Consider the following 25,145-nt stretch of genomic DNA (forward strand, 5'->3'; position numbering starts at 1 on the left):
TACATCAAAATTAGGGTCCACCTTTAATTTCCCATTTCATATTATACTGCCACCCCCACTGAACTGTAAGATTGCTGGAGCCTGAAAACACTTGTTTACCTGTACTTGGTATATGAGAAAAGCCTAAATTTTGGCATCAGACAGAACTTTGGGTTCAAACAGCCACTGTACTCAGGTATGTTTGAAAATATAATTTAAATTTATAATTTAAATTCTAAGAGCCCAGGTTCTAGAGCCAGATAGCTTGAATTCACATCCCAACTTGATCACTTACCAGCTCAGTTTTACAAACCAGTTTCCCTGTCTGTAAAATGAAGATGAAATTGTTAATATTCCTATCTCATAAGGCTATCTTAAGTATTAAATAAGTCACTGCATATAAAGTGATGACCTAGCTATTTACTATATACCAGGTACTTTTATAGGTGTTTTACATGTATTACTTCAAATAATAATGGTACTCAAACACGTACTAGCTTTGTAACTTTAGGCTATCACCACCGAGTTGGTTTCCTAATCTATGAAATGGTGGTCATTCCTCATACAACTATGGAAATGATTAAATTATGTGGCATGCATGAACATTTGGCTCAAGACCTGTGCATTGAATTAGGAATGCCAACAATAAAGTACTTTTTTTTTATTTTTCGAGTGTATATGAGCTTGTTGCTTTCTGTGGAATTCTATTTGGCACTCCGTAAAGAAAAAGACCAGGTTTAAAAATGCGATTAATCATGCCGACTGGTAGTTTTTAGAGAAAATGCATCAAAGAGATCACGTGGCAGTTCCTCCTGGAAACAGAAGGAGCCCATCTAAAGGTAGTTTAATTACCCCAGAACAGGACCTAGTAACCCTAGCTACAAATCAGAATCCTCTGTGGAACTCTTTTACAGCCACAGTTAGCCAGACTCCATTCGTGAAGATTCTAACCCAGTAGTTCTGGAGTGGGGTCAAAGGATCTGTCACTTGAAAAGCACTCACTGTTTCTCATACACAAGAGAACCACTTCTCCAAGACTTAACTGTAACATCAAAAACTTCCAACCTCTGAAAAACCATAGAACATACGGTGGGAGAAGAGGAATTGAGTAGCCTGAGCAGAAAGTTGATTCATATCACTTGACTGAAAGGTATTGTGCTTTCTCTCTCCTTAAATTTCAGCTATTTGCCTTACAGAAGAATTGTTTCCATCTTCAAGTGACACTTTCCTTTGGACTCTTGAGAGAAATGCTTCAAGAATAAGGTAGGTCTCAAGATCCCTTAGTGTCAAGGTAGCATCAAGATCTCGCCAAAGCTAACATGTATTAAACCAAATGGACTTCATTATAGTCTTGGCCTCCCTACTTGGATATTCAGCTATCAATAGTTAGGTGAATAATCCAGAGTTGTCAATTCTCCCTATCTATTCTGAAACATTTTTGTTTATTAAGACCAGCCCTTATCAACCTGGTCAAACTTGATACTTTTCTAGGCTGCTGACTAAAATAAGGGTTTGGGGTTATCTGAGGACCACATTTAGGTATTAAAGCTCTTTTCCCATTATGTTGAAGAATCTAAAGATAACTGCGTACAATATTGGATTATATTGCAGCTTTTAGTGTTCATGGCTCTAATATAATCATTAATATGCAGTGTAAGCTTTAAAGAACCACCCTGGCTTGTGTTCTTGAAAGGTACCTAAGTCTAAATCCCTGGACTTAATCACCTAAATGCCCTCAGGAAAATCTGGCATTTAACAGTCTAGTTCTGGGCCCTTCCTCCATGCCCTAGGCATGATGCAAAGCATAATTGAAACGAACAGTTCTATGCACTTTTCTATCCCTTCTGCTTATGCCAGTCTGCCTGGATCTTCTTTTTCACCCTTATCAGACTATGCTGCCCCTGCTTTGCAGAAATCTCAGCTGTAGCTGTTGCCTGGAAACTTGGGAGTCATCGAAGTGAATGTTTGCTAGGATATCTAAAGACAGCTAGCCATAAGGGAAAGTAGGCCTCCTATTGGCAGTAAAATGCAGCAGATTTGATATGATATATTCTTAGTTCACTTCTGGGAGCCTTCATATGTTAATACCTACAACTTTAGTGACTTCAGACTAGCATTCTCAGATAATTATAAAGTAGTCTGAACTTGAACATGCTACTTACTGTTCACTCTTTGATCTGCTCTCCCCAAAAGTAGCTATGCTGATCTATCTGACAAGTAGCATCTTTGTCTGGCAAAGAGCTTAATTTAGACAGGTTTGGAGAAGAGATGGAAGGGAGCAATGCTGAACAGTAAAAGAATCAGCTGCCCCAACCCTGCTTTCTCCAGCACTCAAGCTTATGGTGTTAAAATTTCATCTTACCTCAGTACTGTGAGTTTACTAAGGAGTCCTCCCTGTTTATTACTCTGCTTGGGGGTAAAACACTCTATTTAAAACAACCTATAAAACTGAAAATATGTACAAATGTTAGTTTTCGGTCTTCCAAGGTACATAAGCAGTTAATTTCTTCTATTATCTACTGGCTAAGCTATTGCTTTTGTTATCATATCTTTCATACCACTCTTCTTTTGAGAACAGAAAATAGGTCTGTGTCAAGACCATCTGATCTTAAATGGCAATATTTTCTCTGCCAACCCATGGTTTCTGCTGTTTAGGCCTCATGGAGCAAGAAGCCTTAGAAATATGTCCTTATGACCCAAACCACAGGATGCCAGCTAGCAGGTTACAGTACCACCTGGCCTCATGTAGAAAGGTAAGTTTTCCTCATAAGAACCATTAAGTCACTGGAGGGAGAAAAATTAGCTCAGAATACAAAAAGTTAAAGACTTTTTTTTAAAAAAAGAACAAGTTTCTGACCATAGCACCTAGCAGTTCTTAATGTTGGAACATGGTAAGTCTTCAGCATTTCTAGAAAGGAATGGAGGGTGGAATACAGGCAAACTTAATAGCCATTTAATGAGAACTTTTCCTTTTAGAAAAATCCAAAAATAGCTAAAAAGATGGCTAACTGCAAATATAATGCTTGTCATGTAGTCCCAATGAAAAAGCTCAAGGAACATGAGGCTAACTGTCTCAGTAGACCTGCCATCAATGAAGGTAAGTTGTTTTTTTTTTTTATTTGGGGGGCATCAAGATCTATTGCTTCATAATCTCCATATTTCATAGTCATGGAAGTCTTACCCAAATGAGAGGAATGAAAAACAAAAGCACATTTCTACTCTGCTTCTATAACTTCTGGTCTGCTTTATTTCAGAGCCATTTAATCTTCCAAAGGTTATTTCTCCAAATTTGAAGCCAAATGAAAAACTTCCTAGCATTCCCAATCAGATTCCTGACTCTGACATCTGGAACATAGGTGAGCAAGGGCGAAATGGTGAACACAGTCATAAATGAAGGCTTGGATCCTAAGTCCTTCATAGCTAATAAGTACTGCAGCTCTGAATAATTATCTTGCTATTCCTCCCACAAAAATCTTTCACCAAAACAATCAAAATAGTAAATCTGAGAATTCATCTGTCTCTGGAGGGGCAACCCAGTAAAAAGGAATCTAATTAAAATCTAAATTCACTTATGACAATTAAAAGAGTCTTCGTATCTTACCTATACCTGATCACTTGTTCATAAACAAAATTAATGGTTTTAAACCGAAACTTGTAATCTGGAAGACTGGGATTTATCCTATCTCAAGTAATACCCTTTCTCTAAGATGCAACATGTTATAATAGAGAACTCACGAGATTTCAATCAGATCTAGGTTCAATACCTGCTCTGGCCTAAAGGAAAGTTACTTCGCAAACACATCTTCCTCATCTATAAAAGGAAAAATATCTGCTTCATCATGTAGATTAATAATAAATTAAGATTTTGTATGTTAGAGGAATGCAAGCTCCTTTAACAGATAAAGTCCAGACTGTATTAATATCATGGTTTAATACAACAGAAATTTCCTCATATACAATCCCAGTGCAAGTATTTGGTGAGGGTGGTGATTTGAGAACACAGGCTCTTTTCATCTTGCAACTGTCACCTTTCACACTTAGCTTCTCAAACTGTCAAAAAGAGAGAATGGAGAAGGTATAGTTGCCTCTTAACCCTGTCAGCCCAAAAGAGAAAACTTGACTCACATTCCATTGACAAAACTAGTCACATGACCATACCTAAATGTAAAGGATGTGGGAACGTAGCCTCTGGGCAGAGCAGCTACTTCCCAGTAACAACTGTGAAAAGGAGACTCAAATCTCTGCTGCCAGCTAGCCTCTGCAACAATATAAAAATGCTTAGTACATGTTTTACTTCTTCCTCCTTTCCTCCATTCTAGATAACACACATCATTCTCCTTCATTTGTTCTGAAGACATTTGCTCCCAAAATGCTGGTTTGTGAAAGGTAAGATAAATCATATTATAGAAGTTATTAGAAGAGAGAACAAAATACCTTTAAGTTGGACACTCAAAGTGAGATGGCCACTAAGTATAGGCATAGCAGATACCTAAGCTTCAATTATAAATTTTAAAAGAGTTGTATTCGTGAGCTCTGAGTACTCCCATTTCTCCTTCTAAGACTCCACTTAGGACTTTAATCCATCAAGGACTTGATTACACTAGGTTCTTGATTCTGTGTAAGAATTTCAAGGAATGAAAAACCAATTCTTAAAATGATGAAAGGGAAAGAATTAGTATACTGAACATGAACCAGGTCAGGATCCCCACCAAACAAGCCTGAAGGGAACGTCCAGCAGTTAGAGGAGCCAACAATGGAGTTACCCATGACATACACAAGAAGAAGGGAAGGTACAGAGGAACTATATAAAACAGAAGCTAACACAAAATCAATAAGTCCTACTCTGATATTTAGTAATGTCAACTATTTTTGATAGTTACTTTAATCTCCTGGAACTGGTTAACTAGACTAATTCTGTAGTTCTGGTTTCCAACCAACTTTCTTCTTTCGGTCATCCCTTACAGTGACTCAAGAGACATAAAAAAAGAGACTATGGATTTTAAACATCCTAACAATCATAAGTCCTGGAGAAAAGGTAGATTAAAACTAATACCATAGTTTTAACATATATTAACAGAGTACTTAATATATTAATGTAGTTTTTACCAATAACACAAATACTGTATTCTAAATCTTCAGAGATTCTTAGACAATTTTTCTTCTTTAAAAAATAAATCATATATTCTATTCTAAAATCTTCTTCCCCCCACAATAGAATTCAGGAAATGTCCTGATAGTTTTAAATCAGAATTTGGAGAAAGAGCTGTCTGAAACTCTATTTGAAATGCTACTAACACATATCAAGCTTAGGTCCTCCATAAAAACACTTGCTATCAAAATGGTACTACCTCAATGTTCTCTTTCTACCCATAGGTCAGAAAAACTGATGGAGAGGTTGTGGATGAAAAGACAGCAGACAGAAGATGTACTATTAAACCTTTTTTAAAACTTTGGGAAAATCCTAACTCAGGTTTTAGGTAACAACTACTGTCATTATTGCCATCTTAACATGTTTTTATTTATTTAAATAAAGAATATTTGTCCTATGACAACCTTCATTTGGTTTTTTATTCTGTTTTTCATACCCTCATTTGTCAACCAAAAGGCTAGAGAGTTTATTTGCTTATTTCCCTTAGTAAGAGAAATATAGTCACTGTGTGAGCTATAATGCTATTCCTTAATTAGGTTCTTTATCCTCCAATATTTTCTCCTACCTCCAACTCATTTACTATATATATGATCATGAGATCAAGCTTCTTCAATCAATTTTCTGCACAAACCTTCCATCGCTTCTTGGCCTTTTTGCTAAGATCAAGCGTAGTATCTGTACAAACCTTCTGTACTTAAAGGATATAGTTTTTATAACAAGCCGAGTTTGGAACATGGCTCCATATCTACATAACTCTGTAGAAATCAGTTTACTTCCATCTTAAATATGCCTTATTCTTTCTCACTCTGTTCATTATAAAATGTCACCCCTTTGCCCTTCAACCACTCAAATTCCTAATCTAGCTTTTTTTAAAGGCCAGTTCTTAATCCTCACCTCATTTAAACCTTTCCTGTCTCCAATCTCATTTAAACCTTTCCTGTCTCCAATCTCTCCAAAAAATTCCATAGCATAAACCTTCATGAGGGAAGTCAGAATCATATGCTGCTGTATATTTGCTACACCCCTAGCCTGGTGCTGTGCATCTGGTAGATATTCAAATACTTGATGCTTAAACTGAACCAAGACACAATTTACAACAGGACAAAAATTAGTTCCTCTTAACCTGTAAATTTTTTAATTGCAGCTAGCTAATTTTAAAATAATGACTTAGTTTTTACTAGTTTACTGATTAGTTCAGGTATATTTAGACTTAGAGTTAAAAGCAAAAGTTGTAGCCAAGTGAATACTTTCTGCCCTTAGGAGTCATATCTTTACCTAAGTATTTTCTAGATCCTTTTCAAATGATCTTTTTCTTCAGTTAAAGCAGAAAATAGAACGGATTAAAACGAGACACTTATAGCATCTAGCACATTCTAATATACTTTGTACGAAGGAGGACTACTGACTTTCTCCCTTAATTTACATAATATAAACAAGATTTACTTTTATCTCTGGACTAAGGCCTTAAACATATTTTTAATTTTTTAAAATTATACTTTGGTATATTAACACCAGACTATATGAAAACAAAAGAATGTATGAAAAAATGGCCTAAAAAATATAAAGATATCTTCCTTTATCATATTTTAGATATATGGAATCTTCTCCTAAAAAACATCATGCAGCCTCAATTGGGAGACTACATAAGTTTTCTTCCAAACCAGAATACTCCAGAGCATGAAAGAGGCAATAATAATTATCCTGGGATAACCAGACAAACCAAGTCAGCCACCCTACTCACAAGGGATAAAACATTCCTTATTAGGCAGTTGCATCATTCAAAACACAGGAGCTAGATCTACTCAAACCTTGCTTCAAGAACTTTTGAGGCCTTCAAGGAAGACACAATAGAAACTAAAACATCGCTTTTTTGGTTTCTAACATAACATTTTGTCAAAGCTTCAAGAAAGACTAAACACAGGGTCGGGCCTAGTTATTTCTTGGATGGGAGACCTCCTAGGAAGACCAGGTGCTGTAAGTGTAAAAAATAAAAAAAATAAATAAATAAGGGAATGTAAGCTGACAAAGTCCTTGCAATCTGTGAGGTCAACCAAGGATTGCCTCGAAGAAAGAGAAGAAAGAAAAGAAAAAAGAAAGAGAAGAGAAGAGAAGAGAAGAGAAGAGAAGAGAAGAGAAGAGAAGAGAAGAGAAGAGAAGAGAAGAGAAGAGAAGAGAAGACTAAACAAACTTATGGAGAAATACTTTAAAAAAAGAAAAGAAAGTTTAAAAATAATTATCTCAAAGCCTGCCTGGATTTTCCAAATCCTAACTATCCCCCCATGCTCCCATAACAGGCGGCTTATGTCTCCATTTAGTCTCCTTTCATTCTTAATTTTTATTATTAAACTATAAGGTGCTTTAAGAAAGGAGTGATCTTAAGCACTAGACCCATGTACACACACACAAAAAAATCAAAGTTGCTGAATGTGGAGTAACTATACTTTATAGACATGATGATGGGGTAAAAAGAGACTCAGTGCTCTGGGATAAATATTTATACTGAATAAATCAACCTCTCAAAAAACCTTAGTAACCAGGTTCACACATCTTCACCAAAAAGTCCTATGAAGGCAATTTAAATTATATTTATGTAGCAGAAAAGACTCTCCAGCTATAAAGTTTCTTCCCTAAATCAGATTTTAGTTTCTGCCCTTATATTCACAGTATGAATTGTGGGAGGAAAATTTGTTAAGGCCCATTACTCATGTCCTTGATAGATACCAAGACATATCTCATCAGTTCCACATCTTTATCCTATTGTTGGTCCATATTTTATAGGCCTTTTTGTGCAGGCATTCTAAGCAGCCATGGTATAAAACAAGGAAAGAGAAAATTCAAATATTTTAGTCTCTTCTTCCCATATATTCTCTTACAAGACAGATACTGTCTTACAGTTGCTGCAGCTCCTGACATAATATACCTATGCTCTCAAGTCAAATAATCAAATATCTACTATGTTTGCAGCACTAGGTTAAGAAGTGCAGTGGCCATGGTTCATTATGAGGGAACAATGTTGACAACTAGCGTATAAGGTAATGGTTCTCAAACTTTAGTAGGTATCAAAATCACTTAGATGGCTTGTTAAAACACGAATGTATGGCATGTCACCCCTGAGTTTTGGATTCAGAAGGTCTGTAGTGAGGTCTAGGAATTTGCTTTTTCTCAAGTTCCCAAGTAATGGAGATGCTGCTGGTCTGGGGACCACACTTTGAGAACCACTGGTATGACACAAAGTTTAAGAGCTGAGAAGGAAGGAGAGCAAGAAGAGGCCACAAGAAAATGTAAGACTAGTCCTTTACACAATTTTTGTTAGGTAAAATGTCTTTAGCACAATTCTGCCATTATACCATCTTTTCAACACTTAATTTTTAAGAAGTTCCCATTTCCTTACTTATTTGTTCATTAAGCCTTGCCAAAGTGATAACCAACAACGGTTTACAAATTTTGACTTAGAATTTACATATTAGATGCCAGCACCAAAAATAGTGTGAAGAGTTACTTGTTTCTGAGTCCATGGGAAAGGAACTCCCTAGAAGTCAAAGAAAAACATAGAAAACTGATTTCTCAGGTACCCCAGTAACTATTACAAGCAATGTGAATCACAAAGATATAGAACATTTACATACTAAGACAATGAATTTAAAGTATAAACCAAAAAAAAAAAATCAATACTGGTTTTTTCATTCATCCTGTATCATCTTGTATTTGTAGAGCTGGATGTTGGCTATTATTGGCAAACTCTCATTAGCAACTCTTTTTTAAACATAAATTGATTTTCATTTGCTCTATAGTGAGAGTGCCTCTCCCTGCTACTTTGCCTAAAAATTTGTAACCAACTCAACATTTCACCCTACTCTAAAGCAATACTTCCCAATTTATCCTTATCAATCAGGACATCTACTATATTCCCCCAGAGATCTCTCATTTTGAAATATTTTGCAACTGCATTTATTGAATAATTTTTCTATGTTTAATTATACACTCAACTACCAAATCAGAAACCATAATTAGATGAGAAAACCAGGCCTTAGTTGACAGGATTCAAACCAGAAACAAATTTAATATTTAACCTTCCGATAGGCTGGGCTTTCCAAAACATTGAAAATTTCTAAAGAATCTCAATGACTACTGAAATTCCTTCAATCCTAAAAGCTGAGGAAACTGATTTTGTAATAAAGATTTTTCACAATCACTAGAGTACAGAACTGTTTGTTTACTCATTAGCGCAGTCTTTGTTTTTAACTAACGATTATTTATTCCAAAATATAATCTATAATTTAGGGATAAATGCTAGCATATCACCAGATAGAACCAGCAAGGATTAGATTCAGTTTAGGATATTGATCCCAGCCAGCTTCTAGAATAACCCTGTGTAAATGCCTTGGTTTCTTATTGTTTTTTTTTTCCTTTTCAAATATATTCAGCCTGGCTGAAAAACCAGTCTAAAAGAAAGCTCAGCAGGGATCTCAGATAAAGCAGAAAATTTCTGGGTTGGAAAGATATGAACAAAGGATTTAAGAATAGAAAGAATAAATATGTGGTGCATTTTTATTTTTAAAACTCCACTGAAAGACAGTTTGGGTTTTTAGTTTTTGTTTTCTTATTGTTGTTGTTTATTTAAAAGCTGGTGGGCTTGTTTGCTGATGCTAAATGAAACAGCTTTATCAGTTGAGGATCCTGTCACCTTGACAAGGCATTACTGCATGCAGTAAAACCTGACTTTGGATTCTAGTTTGGCACCCTCCCCATCCTCTCAAGCCCTTGGCTCTTTCTTCTTCAGAAATTTCAATCTCCAGGTATCTGAATAAAAAGAAATATGGGTCACAGTAAGTGTCAATCATTTCACCAGATTACTGCAATTTAAAGCCTAAAAAACACACGCATTTTGCTTCAAATCATAGTGACCCCACCAACTGGCATGAGTGATGTTGTGATAAATTCAGAGGTTTAGGATTTCATAAAGATTAAGATGTTCATAACAATTTGAAACTGATTTGCCAAAACATCAGCTTTTCTAAAATGTTTTGCACCTAGTTTGCAATGAAGCTTTTATTCTTAGCAATTATCTTTCAAGAAACACTTTAACAGCTTGCTCCTTTTCACAGGAATCATCCTGTGCAAAAGAATAGCTTTTGTAAATTAAAAACAGTGCCTAGGTCAGTGGTTCTCAACCTTGACTGCACATTAGAATCATCTGGGTAGCTTTTTAAAAATTGCTATGCCCAGCTCTTTCTGATTAATTGGTCCAGGATGAGAAATTGGCATAGTATATCTTAAAAGCTCCCCAGGTGACTCTAATGTGCAAACAAGGTTAAGAACCATTAGCCTACAAAAATGGCTTGGGCCCAGGTTCCATCAACACATTTCTTTTTAGGATCCTAATATGGACCAAAAGCTAAGAAGCACACTCTCTTCAGGCCAAGGGCTGATAATTAAAAAAAAAAAAAAAAGTTATGTTTACGATTTATTCATGTAAAAATAAAATGTCTTCCTCCTATGATCCTTCTCACTAAACCCACATTCAGTTCTTGCTGTCAGGATAGATTCTCCTAAGTCACATCTAGGCTCTATAAATCATGGAAACATTCCAAAAATCCAAATATTTCAATAGCCAGGCTGATCTCCCAGACTGCCTCCTCAACCTTGGACAGTACAAAAATTTTGTCATATCACATTTTCACCTCTTGGTTTTGAAAAATAGCATCACCGGATCTACCTAGAATGTCAACACTTTCCTTTTTTTTTCCCCCTAATCTTCAAAGGCCGCAAGTCCCTTCTCTCCACAAAGTCTTCCCAGGTCACTTTGGGCCTCACTGATTTCTTCCTAATATGAATTTAGTCTCGACCACTTTGGCATCTGTTATACTGCCATTTAACCTTTCATCCACTTTGGGGCCTATCTAACCACCTTAGGGACAGGAGCTACTGCTTAAACGTTTGTTTTATTTTGTTTTGTTCTGTGTATCAGTTTCCAGTACAAAGGCTCTCATAATACAAGTTTGGGTTTCCACTATCAAGTTATAACTTTCTGGCCCTCTTTACCTCGCCAACTCTCTTCTGTAAGCTCTCTCCTTAACTCTAAAACTCACTTTTAATCCAACTACAGTATCCGTCCTACCAAGCATTCTCAGATACTATTATTGACTTTTGAATTTTGAGATTCCACAACACGTGCTAAACGAAAACAACTAGATTCCCTTTCCTGGTAACTGGGTTGCTTTTGTTTTGTTTTGTTGTTTTTTCGACTGTTCTACCTGCTTATCTCCTTTACAATTTTCCTCTTCCACTCCCTCAAAATTTCAACCACTTTCGTATATTGACAACTTTCATAAAGCTTCTTCCCAACCTGCCCCCAACTTCTAACCCATCACATTCCTTCCTCCGGTGCCCATTTCTAAGTACCCGTTCTCTTTTCTAAGATGGCCGCCACAAAGCGCAGGGAAAGCAGTGCCTGTTCCACCCACGCAAGACCACTATCGTTCTGGGGGCCCCAGGAGGATGCGCTAAAAGAGGACGGGCCTGAGGCGGGGTGTGGCCTAAAGAATGGGAAGGGCCAAAGGAGGGTCACTGCTCAGCCCCCTGCGCAAGTAAGAATTGAGACCTCCGTCACAGGAAGTGGGGGCCCCACCCGGGGCCCCACCCCTAACGTCAAGGGCCGGAAGTGAGCGTTGCTCTGGCGCGGATGTGGGGCGGAGGCGACTGTGGGAAGAGCGTGTCTTGACCGAGGTAGGAAAGGCGTCCAGCCCTGGCTTGAGGCCAGCAAACAACTCCGCTTTGTGTGGTAGGATCCCTTCACCATCTAATATCTTCCGTTTTCTGCCTGTAGCCTTTGGCGTGGTGGGTTCTCAACGTAGCTGTTTTGGTTACCGGCAGTTTTGCCACTGCTTCGTCCCTTCGAGGGCCTCCCTAGCTCCTTTCGAGATAACCACCTTCCCGCCTTCTCCTATTTGGTCTTATTGCTTAAATCTACTCTGAATATTTCGTTTAAAGGAAGAAAAACTATTTTACTGAGCCCCTAGTTCTGTTAAGAGTTTAACCACTTGCTTCAGGCTACATCAGACCCTAATCTAGACTGTAATTTCCCGTTTCACCACGTCTAGTACTAGGGAAAAGGTAAAGATCACCTGTTAACAGTTTGATGTGGAAGATATTTAAATAGACAAGGCTGAATGATGAGGCTATCGATTTCATTGCCCTTTATTTACTGTAATTAGTCCTTTTTCCCCTAGAGGATAGAGTGACATCTTACAAGTTGCTGAATTTAGTGATCAGTCCTTTAAATGCCTTAAAATCAAGGAACATAATACTTAGTTCTTCCTTCTAAATTTCTTTTACTTTTATTGAATAAGTATAGAGTAATGATGTATAAGTAAAACATGTCAAAAGGAAGATCAGAATTTCTTACTCCAGACATGAAAAATATTTTTTACGACAGTTTCACTAATGACTGTAATTAACAAATGGGCTCTGCAGCAAATTACTAAACTAGAGTTCCAGATGATAACTTGTATTTCCTATCATAGATTCCAAGGCTGCTTATGTCATAGAATGGGGGGAAGGGGTGTGGAATTGTACGAGAGGCCAAAGGAGAGGTTGCTCTAGAGACAATAACTGTAAATCAGGCCAAACTTTTCAGAAGTTTCTAATGGAGATGGCTATATATAAATTTAGATTTTTCCTATAATGATAAGTTTATTTAATCATAGTGCTCGATAGTGGGGATCTCAGGATTCAGACTACAAAACCATTTCTTGTCTTATCCACATTTCTGTTAACAGACTTGTTCTCATGATTGTGTTATCCATAAAATGAGCTGTTCTTAAGTCCTAAGATTTAGAAGTTTTCCTTCAGTGTATAGAGGGAATGAGCATTAACTAGAGAGATTAAATAACAATCTATCCATTTTAGCATAGGAGATTGGGGGTCAGAGGGGAGGTGAGGCATCACTGGAAAAAATGTGGCACTTCCTAATCATATTTAAGAAAAGTTGTAGAAATAGTAAACTAGGCTGTCTCTGGGCATATTGGATGAATTTAGTGTATATAATTTCTGACATAGGCTTCCAGCATTCCCAGGTCCCAGGGAGGAGCAAGACTGGCAGCCTGTCCATGCTATATTTCTAAGAACTTGGGAGGAGAGCTTTAAAATTGTACCCTATTTCTATGTTTATTTTGAAGTTTAAGTAACAGTATCTTTTGGTCTTAACTTGTGTTCTCTAATATTAAAATAGCATCAAACCGTAATATATGGTAAAGAGTGACCAGTCATTGTAATGGCATTTAAAGTAGGCTAACATCTTAACATCTTATTACCTCAATACAGTTTAAATTAGTAGTCATATTTAGTTTTTCTTAACTATTTATGAGCCCTAGAATTTATTCCAAGTGTGTTAATTAGGCAATGATGTTGAAATGTTTCAAAGTAGTAAGGAATGCTTTAAAGGAGAAAATATTTGGGGGATGGAGTACTATGGGTTTCTTATATTGAACTTAAGTAGTTTGAATTCCAATTTGACTTTACCTCTTAGGGCCACCTTTTGATACATTTCATTTCCAATTCCCTGAATCACTCTTTTTTTTTTCCCCCCCCAGCACTTGGATTCAGCTCCTTCATTTCCAACATGGAAGAAACTTACAGTATGTACTCCTTACTGCTTTTAGAAAATAAATTACTTATATATAGTTTTATGTCTGACAGGACTTTAATGTGTGGGAAAGAGTCACATTTCTCTTAAACTGCTGAGGAGAAAAGGTCTGTGTGGTAGTAATATAGAGAAGTTCCCAAATTTGAAATAAGACACTTGAAATTTAAATAGTTAAAGAGATATGAGAAGTCGTCGAGCTTTGAAAAGGCTGTAGTTGAGACACCTGTGTTAAAATATATTTTTTATTAAATGAAGCATTTTAATTCCTCAGGACTTCAGTTTCTCCTGTTAGTGACATAGGTATAGTAAGCTGTTTTGAGGGATAATATAGTACTGTTGATGTACATTGAGTTTTTACGATTAAAAAAATCCTAAGGAGGGTATTTCTCAAGTGATCCAGGAACCTTAGATGACCCAAGAAGTCAAAAAGGAGCCAACATTATACAAGTGTAGAACCAAAAGAAACCTGAAAAATCATTTCACTTAATACTCAAATTTTACAACTGAGAAAACAACCTAGATTAATTGATTTGCCCAATGTTCCATAGTTGGGACAGAGTGAGAACCAGAGTCTTACATGTCGTTTGTATGCCATGCTGTACTTGATACCACAAAGCACTATGATTTCTAGGCCCTGACCCAAGTTTGAGGAACATCTGAGCCAGTGAGTGGACAAAACTTGTCAACAGGGCCTACTTTGTTTCCTACTTTGCTGTCTTGTTCAGAATCTCTTTATAATTAATAAGTTCCAACTAAAGGATATTTTAGTTCCATTCTACCTTCAAAGAAGAGTCTGACAGAATTTTTATCACCAACATATAAAAACTACAAAGGTTCTCAAACTTTAGCATGCAGCAAAATCACCTAAGGGGGTTTTTAAAACACAGATTGCTGGACCCTACCCTGAAAATTTTTGATTCAGAAGGTCTGGGACCCAAAAATTGGGATTTCGAACATGTTTTCAGGTAATGCTGCTGGTCTGAGGACCATATTTTGAGAAGCATTGCTGTAGAAGGTTGATGGTCCTTCAGCTTCCTTAGAACTTTCTCCACCCCTTTAATTTTTTATTAAAATATTTTAATTAAAATTTGAAATTCCCGTGCTTGCTTTGGCAGCATATGTACTAAAATTGGAACGATACAGAGAAGATTAGCATGCCCTCTGCGCAAGGATGACACGCAAATTCGTGAAGCTTTCCATATTTTTAAATATATGGTTGCTGAAGGAAACTGGACTCTGGGTGGTAATCACACAATAGAATATATAGATGTCAAATTATAAGGTGCAGCTGAAAATTATATAATTAACCAATGTTACCCCCAATAAACCTTTGAAAAATAATAAAATAAATAATAAAATTGGAAATTCCCATGTGAGATAGATTTCATTTATTTTATTCATTCATTCGTAGAAGCTTACTACTGTCTATTAAATTAGAAAGCGACTTCTCCCCTCTGTCTGTCATTCTTAGTTACTTTCTTCAGCCATAATTTTTTTCTTAGAAAAATACCACCTGGAAGTAGGTTAGAAATGCACAATCTCAGGCCCCATCCTGAACCTAGTGAATCAGAATCTGCATTTTAGCACAATCCTCAAGTGATTTAACACCTGGGAATTATGTTAAAGTTTGAGAAACACTGCTTTAGAATATAGTTGACCTTTTTCCCACTTCACCTAAAACTCTAAGCTGGAAATTCCTAAAGATCTCCAACTTCTGTTTTGGGCTGTACCTCTTAGTTGATGGTACTTTTGTCTAGTTCCTTATTTTCAGGAAGTTTCCTCCATTTCTCATCATGGGTTCTAGGCCCTACACAAGTGTGAGGGACATCTGAGTCTGCGCTTTAGGAGAAAGCTTGTCCACAGGGCCTACTTTGTTTTCCAAATTACGTTATATTCCCTGAAAGCCAAACAAAATTTTTGCCGAGCAGTTTTATTATTAATTATAACCTTAAGTGCAGAGATACTTCAGTGTAGCACTCTTAGATATCTGCCAAAGACAAGTACTCATATAATACACAAAGAAGTATATACTAGATTGTTAGTTATGACATTGTATATAACAGTAAAAAACTAGAAACAACCTAAATGTCCATCAGTAAGGTAAATGATTAAGAATCTATGGTACATCCATTTGCAGCAATGAAATATTTCTTATACATACTGACATAGAAGGCGCTCTAGGATATATTAAGTAAAAAAATTTAAAAAAAACATACAAAATAAGTACTGGAAATCCTATTGCATGGTACAGTATGGAGGCATCTTGAGGACATTATGCTAAGTAAAATAAGTCAGTCACAAAAAGACATACTGTGTGATTTCACTCTGTCGTATCTAGACTAGTCAAACTCAAAAACAAAGTGGTTGCCATGGTTGAGTGGAAGAGGGAAATGGGGAATTGTTTGTTGGGTATAGAGTTTCATTTTTTTCAAGATGAAAAAGTTCTGGAGATTGGCTGTATAACATTGTGAATATTCTTAACATTACTGAACTGTATACTTAAAAATGGTTAAGATGGTAAATTTTATGTTGTATATATTTTATCACCATTTAAATTTCTTAATTAAAAATTTAATAAATTTTTAAATCTAAAAAAACAGGTTAGAGCTGACCTAAGTTACCAGAGACCAAAAGAAAAGCATTATGGTAGGAAGCTATCATTATCAACCCCGATGTATGCCACTGTATGGGCAGTACAATGTATATGAATCATAAGGTACGTCCAGTCTGTCAGCTGCTGACATGGCCTAACATTTTGCTAGTGATGGAATGGATTAAATGAAAGGAAATAAGAATTTCATCTATAAACTCTCCCTGGTTGTCCTGAAGCTTCAGAAATATGAAAAGATTGCTGGTCAAGATGAGCCTGGTTGGAATAATAAGCATGCCTGTCCTCTAAGACTTTTCCTCCCTATTCATTTCTTCCTTCAAGTCACCTTTCTGGCTCATTTGCATTGCGATCATGGTTTGCAATTTATTCCATGTTTACCACCCTTCCAGTGAAACTGTCTGTTTCAATTCCCCACTGGCTTCTGATTTTCATAGCAGTCTCCTGGTTTATAAGCTTCTTATCGAGTGTGAATTGTTTATCTTATTTCACTTTTATCATTGCCTTCAGTGGGGCAACAGCATTTTATTAGGTTGCCTCTTGTCCCCATAATGTACTCCGAATGTGCTTAACCATTTAATTTCCTTTCTTTAACCAGGCTTGTTAAAATTTGGAGTTCATCCTGAGCATCTTGTAATGCCTAAGAGTAGTTTTACACATTCAGAGAAACTTCTCTGAGAGACATATTCAAAGAAATTTTCATAGTTCCAAACTATGGAAATGATCCCTGAAACTATAGTCTTCTAAGGGTAGTTTTAAATAGTACGATATAGGTTAGAGGCTTTCTTTCACACAGAAGCTTTATATATCTGCAGTGGTTCTGTTTTTGCAGATTATTTTATTTTTTAATCTGGCCAGTTTGATAATCACCAGATTAAAGAATTCTCATCTGTGTGAAAATATGAAAAGTAAAACTACCTATCCGATAAAAGTATTGATTTCATTTGAGAGGTAAATAGAGTAACCAAAATCAGGAACTACTTATAGTAATAAGTTAAAGCAAACAGATGAAAAAGAGATTATCAACTAATATTTCTCAAGCTTCCATACAACATGTAACTGATACAGAGCAGTGCTTACCAACCTTTTTCATGTCATGGCCTACTAGTAAATTAGGAATGCTGGAAATGAGATTAACTACCCTCAACTTGCCCTAGGACTAATCGAGGATACGGACACACATGCAGTGGACCCCTGCATTAATATATTGGCCCACCACCCGTTTCAGTCTTCAACATACTTGTTGGGAAGCTCTGGTTGGGTTAGCTAGAATAGGAATGACCCTAAATTAGCAGTTTTAGGAAGGGAAAAGAGTATGTCATTTTATTTAACTTTTTGTTTTATAGTAAAGATAACCGACAATGAAAAACAACTGTGTTTAAGTACAACCAAGTAAGAACTTAGACCTCATCCCATGATTGCTAGTTTTGCTGGACTTATTAAGATTTAGTGATAATACAGTTTTATCTTCTCAGGGTTACATTTTCATTTTCAAATGTTTAGTCACCCTTTTTTTTTAATTTCAAGTTGTTGTCAGACTGTCTTGTTCTATTCTTACAGATTCTGTTGGAAAACACAGTGTGCTTGGAACACTATAGTTTTACAAGGACCTATTAAGTTTTATACTAATCCTGTTTCTCTCTCTTTCAGTCGATTCCCTGGACCCTGAAAAGCTATTACAATGCCCCTATGATAAAAACCACCAGATCAGGGCCTGCAGGTTTCCTTATCATCTTATCAAGTGCAGAAAGGTAGGATATGATTTTCATAATTTGCCACACAATGCCCTCCTGAGTTCTCTTAAACAATTTTTATAAATATCAAATGATTTTAACATAAATGTTTTAATTGAATGCCGGAATTGTTTTGAGTATGTACCTTTGACTGTACCAACGGTTGTAGAAAGGAGTTTGCTTATTTTGAGGATACATAAGGTTTTTTTGTTTTGATTTTTTCCACCCCAACTAGTGACAAAGCACCCTTTATAAACAACTTCTCTGGAGTCTTCTTCCCTTTGTAAAACAGGAAATATTAATTTTTGCTAGCAATGAGAAATCCCTCTTTCCTTGTGAACTTGATGTGTTCATTGTCCTGATAAGGATTAAGTGCTATAATGCATTGATTTCTGATTTTCGTTTGTTTGTTTGTTTGTTTGTTTGTTTAGAAATTTTAGAAAAGTCGAACACCCAGAGTTTAGCCCCAAAAAAGATTATTTCTAAAAATAATTTTCACCAAATTTCAATACTAAGCATCTTTAGGGGCAGAAATAACATCAGAATTTTATTCTCTGGTCAGTCTTTTATAGACTTAGCTGATATAAACTGCATTCATGTTGGTATATTAACTGAGGCACTTGGAAAAGATTTTTAGAATGCACATGTCAAATACAGAAGCCAAACTTCTACCAGGATCTATGCTTGGGAAACAATTTTGGTATTTAATCCAAACTGTGTACAGTTTGTTTATGCATTAACATCTTTTAAAGGGCATTTCTCTTGCAATCCTGGAGATATGATTATAATGCCATTTTTTTTATTATTTCTCCAGGGTTTGTTTTTTTTTTTAATAATCTTTTTAGCAAAAATCTCTTAGGGTTGAACCTACACAATATGAATCAGAAGATACCACCTTAACTTCCTCCCCTAGGCTTTCAAATATGTCAAAGATAAAGGTTGGGAGAGGGAGCCAAGCAGAATTAAAGACATTGTCATAGCTCCCCTTTTCTAGTGCTCTTAATCTTTGGTCACATACCTTTTGCATTGGAATGTCTGTTTCCCTTATGAAAATCGTGGAGATAAATGCCCTCACAATTTTCTCCGTCCTCTATTTTTTCCAGCCTTCTCCCCACTTCACATTATTTTTACTTTTTTGAGTATCATTTGTGATGTATCTTTTGCTTCCCCTATCAAATTTCGTAATTACTGGTATTTTACCATAAGATTTGGGTGGTATTGAACACTTCGTTTTGTTTTAAAATAAGGAACTTTGTCAGCAGAGTAGACTCTATCATTTGGGCTTTTCCTTAGAGAAATAGCTGAAATAAAGGTCAAAATGTTCAGAGCCTCATTTCAGGCATCATTAACTTAAATAAGTGTTCCTGTGTTAATCTGAAAAATCGCTAGTTTGCCTCTTCTGCAGCTTCCTTCCAACAGCTATTTTCCAGCCCTATTATATTGCAATAGCAGGGGCACTACTGCAGTGCAGACTAAGAGTATCTTTTAGTGTTACTGTTCATCCTAAATATCAGCTTTCAGAGATATCCAGAGAGCTCTACCATTACAGGCTGTGCCACCTGAATCTTGTGACCCTGAAGAGCAAAGGGGGAAAATATGATTCAAATACCCAATCCTAAATTTGCTGTTTACCTCAATTTATGCAGCTTTAACCCCAATATCTGTGTTGTCTGTCTCTAATCATAACAAAGAAGCTTATGTTTTGATGATTTTTAGGTACTACATGGTCTTTATGAGTGATAAATAATCCCCTCTTAATTTTCTACTGTGAGTTCACCTATCATAGCGAAGGCACAGGTTTATTGAGAGATTTTAGGGGAGCCATTTATAGAGTGAAGCTGAGCCACTACCCTTGGACTTTTAAGAGATCCAAAGAATTGATAGACCCCTTAACTTTTGTTCAACAGAATCATCCTGATGTCGCAAACAAATTGGCTACTTGTCCCTTCAATGCTCGCCACCAGGTTCCTCGGGCCGAAATCAGTCATCATATCTCAAGTTGTGATGACAAAAGTTGTATAGAGCAAGACGTTGGTAAGACTGACTAGCTGAAATGTTTCAGAGCTAGCGTTAACCACTTTAAATTTGTATTATACTACATTGTCACTTTGAGTTTTGGCTTTCATCATTTATGAAGTACAATACTTTTCAGCAACAAAGGGTAGTCCAGTTGTGTTTGTCAGACTGCTTTCTCTTCTGAACCACCTTATTTTATTAATCATCTAAATATAAAATTTATTTTATTACCATAAATATGGTAAACATCTTTGTTTCTGCTTTTCTTTCTTGTCCTCTGTCAGCAAGAGGATAAAACTACTCTGCTTATCTTTTATACCTTCTGTTTTTCGAAACAAAGACCCATTAGGCTACTCTGCAACCCCCTTAGCCATTAATCCCTTTAAACTTAATAACATGGCAATGTCCTGTTCTAGTGGTAGAATCTCTGTTGTCTTGCAGTCAACCAAACTAGGAACCTTGGACAAGAGACTCTGGCTGAGAGCACATGGCAGTGCCCTCCTTGCGATGAAGACTGGGATAAAGGTGAAATGCCTCTACATCTTTTTCTTTACAATGTCTAAATCTCAAGTCATTTGCTTTAGACAGAAGGAAGATTTTCCTTTTTTATGACCATACCATGTTGTTCAGAATGCTTTATTATTTTTATTGGGCCCCAAAATGAGCACATTTGTATCGCTGTGCAGACATGTGGAACAGCCTATCCCTCTTGATTGGAAAAAGCACTTCTTTACATCTGTTTCTTTCCATAAATTGTGTTGTACCATCTGTGTTTGGCTGTTACTAGGCACGTTTATTATTATTTATGTCGCTCGTGTTTATATCTTTCAATTAAATTCCTGCTACTGTGTCACTTAGGCAGGGTACTTGATCAATTTTTACTTGCTTCTCTAAACATAGGTGTATTATCTCCTATCTTACAAATTCAACTAGCATGAATTGGTGTTTTGTACCACAAACTATGTTTCGTTTCCTTTGGCAGATTTGTGGGAACAGACCAGCACTCCATTTGTCTGGGGCACTGCCAACTACTGTGGCAAAAACAGGTAAATGAAATATCTTATTCTCAGCCCTGCCTCCTAAAATCAGAGTGCTTTGTTACCAAAAGAAGCCACCGAAGCATAATTGACTCTTTCCTTGATGATGTTACTTGTGGTAACTTAGTCTAGATACTGTTTGGACGGATTTTTTTTTATCATTTCTTCCTTGATTTATAAAAAGGTCACATGCTTTATGTTAATCACTGTGTGAACACAAAAATACTGGCTTATAGTCTAGCAAAGGAGGCAGTGGTGCGAGACATTCTTATGTCTTTGTTGTTGTTTTTTTGCTAGCTAGGTTCATATTTTAATGCTTTGAACAAAATCTCTAGCTATACACCACATGGATGTAAAAATGTTTACTCAGTAACTAGTGTCTAAGGCAAAAAGTTATCTGAAAAGTTTTTGATTTGAGATTGGGGAATCCAGAATGCCAATGTGTAGAGAAGAAAATGCATCTCTTCTTCCCACTGGTTTCGTATCTGATTTTTAAATCTATAAGATTTCTCATTATTATTTGATTTTCAAACTTTGGAAGATCAAGTTTCAAACCCAAATGAGAATATTTCTGGATTATAAAATGAAGGAATGAGATGCTAGACTTCATTTTTTTCCCCAAATAGAATGTGTATCAATTTTTATTTCTTAATTTCTGAGGTCAGTAATCGTAGATTTACCATATTTTATGCGTGCACTAAGATAGAAAAACTTAAAGATGAATTCCATTGATACAATTTTAATCTTCCCTTAGCTTTATGAGATTTGTTGCCTTTGGTTTGATTTCCTTGGTATTTTATCTCTTATGTTTATTGAGTGAGTTGATGAGCCTGTCATGCAACTGAATAGTAGATGGCATTGCTGTTTATCTCAATTTCTGGAAAACGAAAATGTTTAGACCAATCTTAATGTCTGAAAAGAACAGTGAGCTTTCCAGAGAAATGATAATCATTCTAATTGCAAGAATGTTTTGATGGAAATGTGTTTACATTTCAGAATGTAGGGTTTTTTCCTTCCAAAGTTCACACACACACACACACACACACACACACACACATTTTGATTGTTTAGTGTGTGCCTGCCTGGAGAATACAGATATGCTGGCATAGTCAAATTCATCTTTCTTTTTGCAGCCCTGCAAGCAACATAGTTATGGAACATAAGAGTAACCTGGCTTCAGGCATGCGTGTTCCCAAGTCTCTGCCTTATGTTCTGCCATGGAAAAACAGTAAGTGAGATGAGGCAAAATGCTTTTATTCTTTTCTTTGTGCTAATACACACAGTTAGTCTTGATTATTCAGAGACATGATTAGTCTGAATACCTTCCACTCCCATAACCCTTAGAGTGGGTACCTCAAGTTTTGAACCCTAAGCACCTCATTCACTTCACCCTAGTGTCAGCTCTGGTGGGTAACAGGAAATTATAAACAGGAAGGTACAAGATCACAGAAACCAAAAGAACATTTTCAAGATGGGGTGAACTGACATCAAATACCATGAGTAAATTTGGGGACCAATAAAAAAGCTATTGATTGAAGCTAGGAAAAAGTCATCCCTGACTTTCAAGGTATAATGTCAGTAGGGAATTATGATTAGAAATTAGATTGCAGGGATCTAAGAGAAAACGAAGAGAGAAATGAAAGTTATGAGTCATAAGAACCAGCATAAGAAGAGTATTTGGATGTCTTCCTTAGACATCAGAGGCCATGCTGAGCAAACAGATACTAAATTTGTATCATACCAGCCTAGTAAAGAAATTCCAACATATGGAACATCCAAGATATTGTCATTTTTATTTAATATAAACTTTCTTTTCCTAATGTTGCCCCAAATTCAGATTCCCTTGGTTTCAGTCTTTGCTACTGTTAGAGTTTATTTTCAAATGGCTAGAGGATTCCCTTTTAAAAATTTCCCTTTGGATACTTGTATTTTCCAAAACATGAGATCACCAAATTATATGCCAAAAGGCTTGATAAGTAAAGGGCTGTTTTCTTTTCTCATGCTCTTGAGTGGAATCCAATTACTAATTTTAAATTCTTCTACTTTTATATCGTAATGCAATACACCCCAGAATAAGTCATTTGTGTTTAGTAAGAATAGGGAATGGAGTCAATTTCAATTGACATGATGTATTTATTTTGAAATATTTCTACTCTGTAGATGGAAATGCACAGTAACTGAATATCTCATCAAGTAAGTGTTTCAGTTTTATTTCACTATCTCTTCAGATGGTAGCAAGATTTAACTGGACATAAAGCAGTTTGGGTCCAATTTCCTTTCAGATTATGGTACCAAATTAAAGCTTTGTGTGCGTCTGTGTTTTTTAAGTATATAGCTTCTATTATGGCTTTACATACTAATGAATAGGCATTTACTGGTTAAATTAGAATTCAGTTAACATGCCAAGTTGCTTTCTCAAATGTTAGTACACATTGCCTTTTTTCTTTTTCTTTTTTTTTTTATCAAAGTTACATTCTAGATCTATCACGCCTCTTTAATGGACTGAGATTAATCAGACAGCTGTGCTTCACTGCTCTGCAATTCTTTCCCTGTGCAGTACAGTTTAACACTCATCAAAAAATTCGTATTCTTTTTAATGAGCACTTAAAAGTTTTGGGTCTCTAGGAGTCTTGTACTGTTGATCTTATCTGAATATTTGATTTAACAGAATCTCGCAAAATCTATATGAAGAGACCAAAATCTTTTACTCTTCATAGATGAAGCCTTTCCTTGAGGTTACCTTATGTACTCATAGCAGAGCCAGGTTTGATGCTTCAAATGTTGCCTTGGCTGAGGCTGCCCAGCCACACTGCTCCTAGCAAAAAGAATATTATAAAGGCTTGGATGGGATTATATCCCCACTGTCTTGCAGATAGTCAGCCCTCAGTGAATATTTATGGAATGAATGAGTAATTGGCCTTTGCCTTTCAGTTCATTCACTTCCTTTGGACAGTGATGGATCTTCTGTGAGTTAAGGTACATTTGTACAAAAACTGATGTTTCTTCTGGTGAGAAGTAGAAAAGAGATTCTAAAAGCAAACACCCCTTAGCTATGGACAGTAATATCTATCAATTGCTTCTAGATACCAGCCATTTATCTTGGTAGGTTCTGACGTCAAATTGTTAAATATATCTGGAAGCCAGAAAATTGCATTTGGCCCCAAGAAAAGAAAGAGACACAATAGCACTGGGGTGTGTCAGGAAAGCACACACAAATCTGGATAAATGGTAAACTTTGAATCCTTCTCTGACACACTATATAAAATACTTGGTGCTCATACAGTATGAATAGCTCTCTAATAAAAATGGCTACTCTAAGGTGAAAGGCTAGGAAAACTCTATCAGTTAAGACACTCCTCTCTTTTGAAACTTAACTCTTTGCTATTAAACTCCTTATATGCTGAAAATTTATTTTTCTGTGTAACCCCTGAAGAATCAGGGAAAAAAAATTATCCTAGGTTAGGTAGGAATCCTTAAACAGCCACAGACCTTCTTATCAACAGGATAAGAAGGTCTGTGGCTGTTTAAAGATTCTAACCTTTAAAAATAAAGCATCATTTTTTTAATGCCTATTGTTGCGGAATTCTCTACCTTCTTTCGAAGGATACAAAAGAAATATGAGACATGACTTATTCCCTTAAGGAACATAAGTGTGGGTGGAAAATTTTTTGAATGCACATATGTGAAAAGAGTTTGTTCACCTTGTGCTCAATATGCTTTGTCCCATTTGTGTTTATCAGTACCTTCACTCTTTACTAGATAAGTGCCTCAAAAGCAGGTAATACTTATTTTATGTTCACCTAAGATACACTGTAACAGCTCAAAAAAAATTGTTGAATTAATAAGTAGTAGAGAGTATAAGAAGAGAAAAAGATCAATATAAGTTAATTGGAATTAATCCAGAATTGTCTGTAGAAGTCAATTGCCTGTATAGTCAATTCTGATTTTCTCCTCACTCATGAAACTGTTGACACAAGGA

General features: G+C 36.1%; 2 protein-coding genes, 1 non-coding gene and 1 pseudogene across 4 annotated transcripts in view; 3 read left to right on the forward strand and 1 right to left on the reverse strand.

Moving 5' to 3' along the window:
* The window catches only part of NCKAP1L (NCK associated protein 1 like), an 81,709-nt gene that overhangs the window by 39,499 nt on the left and 17,065 nt on the right, over window positions 1-25,145 (reverse strand). The gene's annotated exons all lie outside the window — the stretch shown is intronic.
* On the forward strand, window positions 5,765-5,928 carry LOC111729743 (annotated as a pseudogene).
* Window positions 11,819-25,145, forward strand: part of GTSF1 (gametocyte specific factor 1) — a 15,344-nt gene continuing 2,017 nt past the window's right edge. The window contains exons 1-8 of the mRNA XM_011375751.1: window positions 11,819-11,854; window positions 13,720-13,764; window positions 18,031-18,131; window positions 20,021-20,147; window positions 20,571-20,654; window positions 21,112-21,175; window positions 22,300-22,394; window positions 23,327-23,359. Of these exons, the coding sequence (XP_011374053.1) occupies window positions 13,749-13,764; window positions 18,031-18,131; window positions 20,021-20,147; window positions 20,571-20,654; window positions 21,112-21,175; window positions 22,300-22,394; window positions 23,327-23,343 (504 nt within the window). The 5' untranslated portion in view covers window positions 11,819-11,854; window positions 13,720-13,748 and the 3' untranslated portion in view covers window positions 23,344-23,359. The remainder of the gene's footprint in view (window positions 11,855-13,719; window positions 13,765-18,030; window positions 18,132-20,020; window positions 20,148-20,570; window positions 20,655-21,111; window positions 21,176-22,299; window positions 22,395-23,326; window positions 23,360-25,145) is intronic.
* LOC111729744 lies at window positions 14,872-14,978 on the forward strand. The gene has a single exon (XR_002776366.1). It is a non-coding gene; the product is annotated as a U6 spliceosomal RNA (small nuclear RNA).

The sequence above is a fragment of the Pteropus vampyrus genome, unplaced genomic scaffold (assembly GCF_000151845.1).
Source record: "Pteropus vampyrus isolate Shadow unplaced genomic scaffold, Pvam_2.0 Scaffold276, whole genome shotgun sequence".
NCBI classification, from domain to species: domain Eukaryota; kingdom Metazoa; phylum Chordata; class Mammalia; order Chiroptera; family Pteropodidae; genus Pteropus; species Pteropus vampyrus.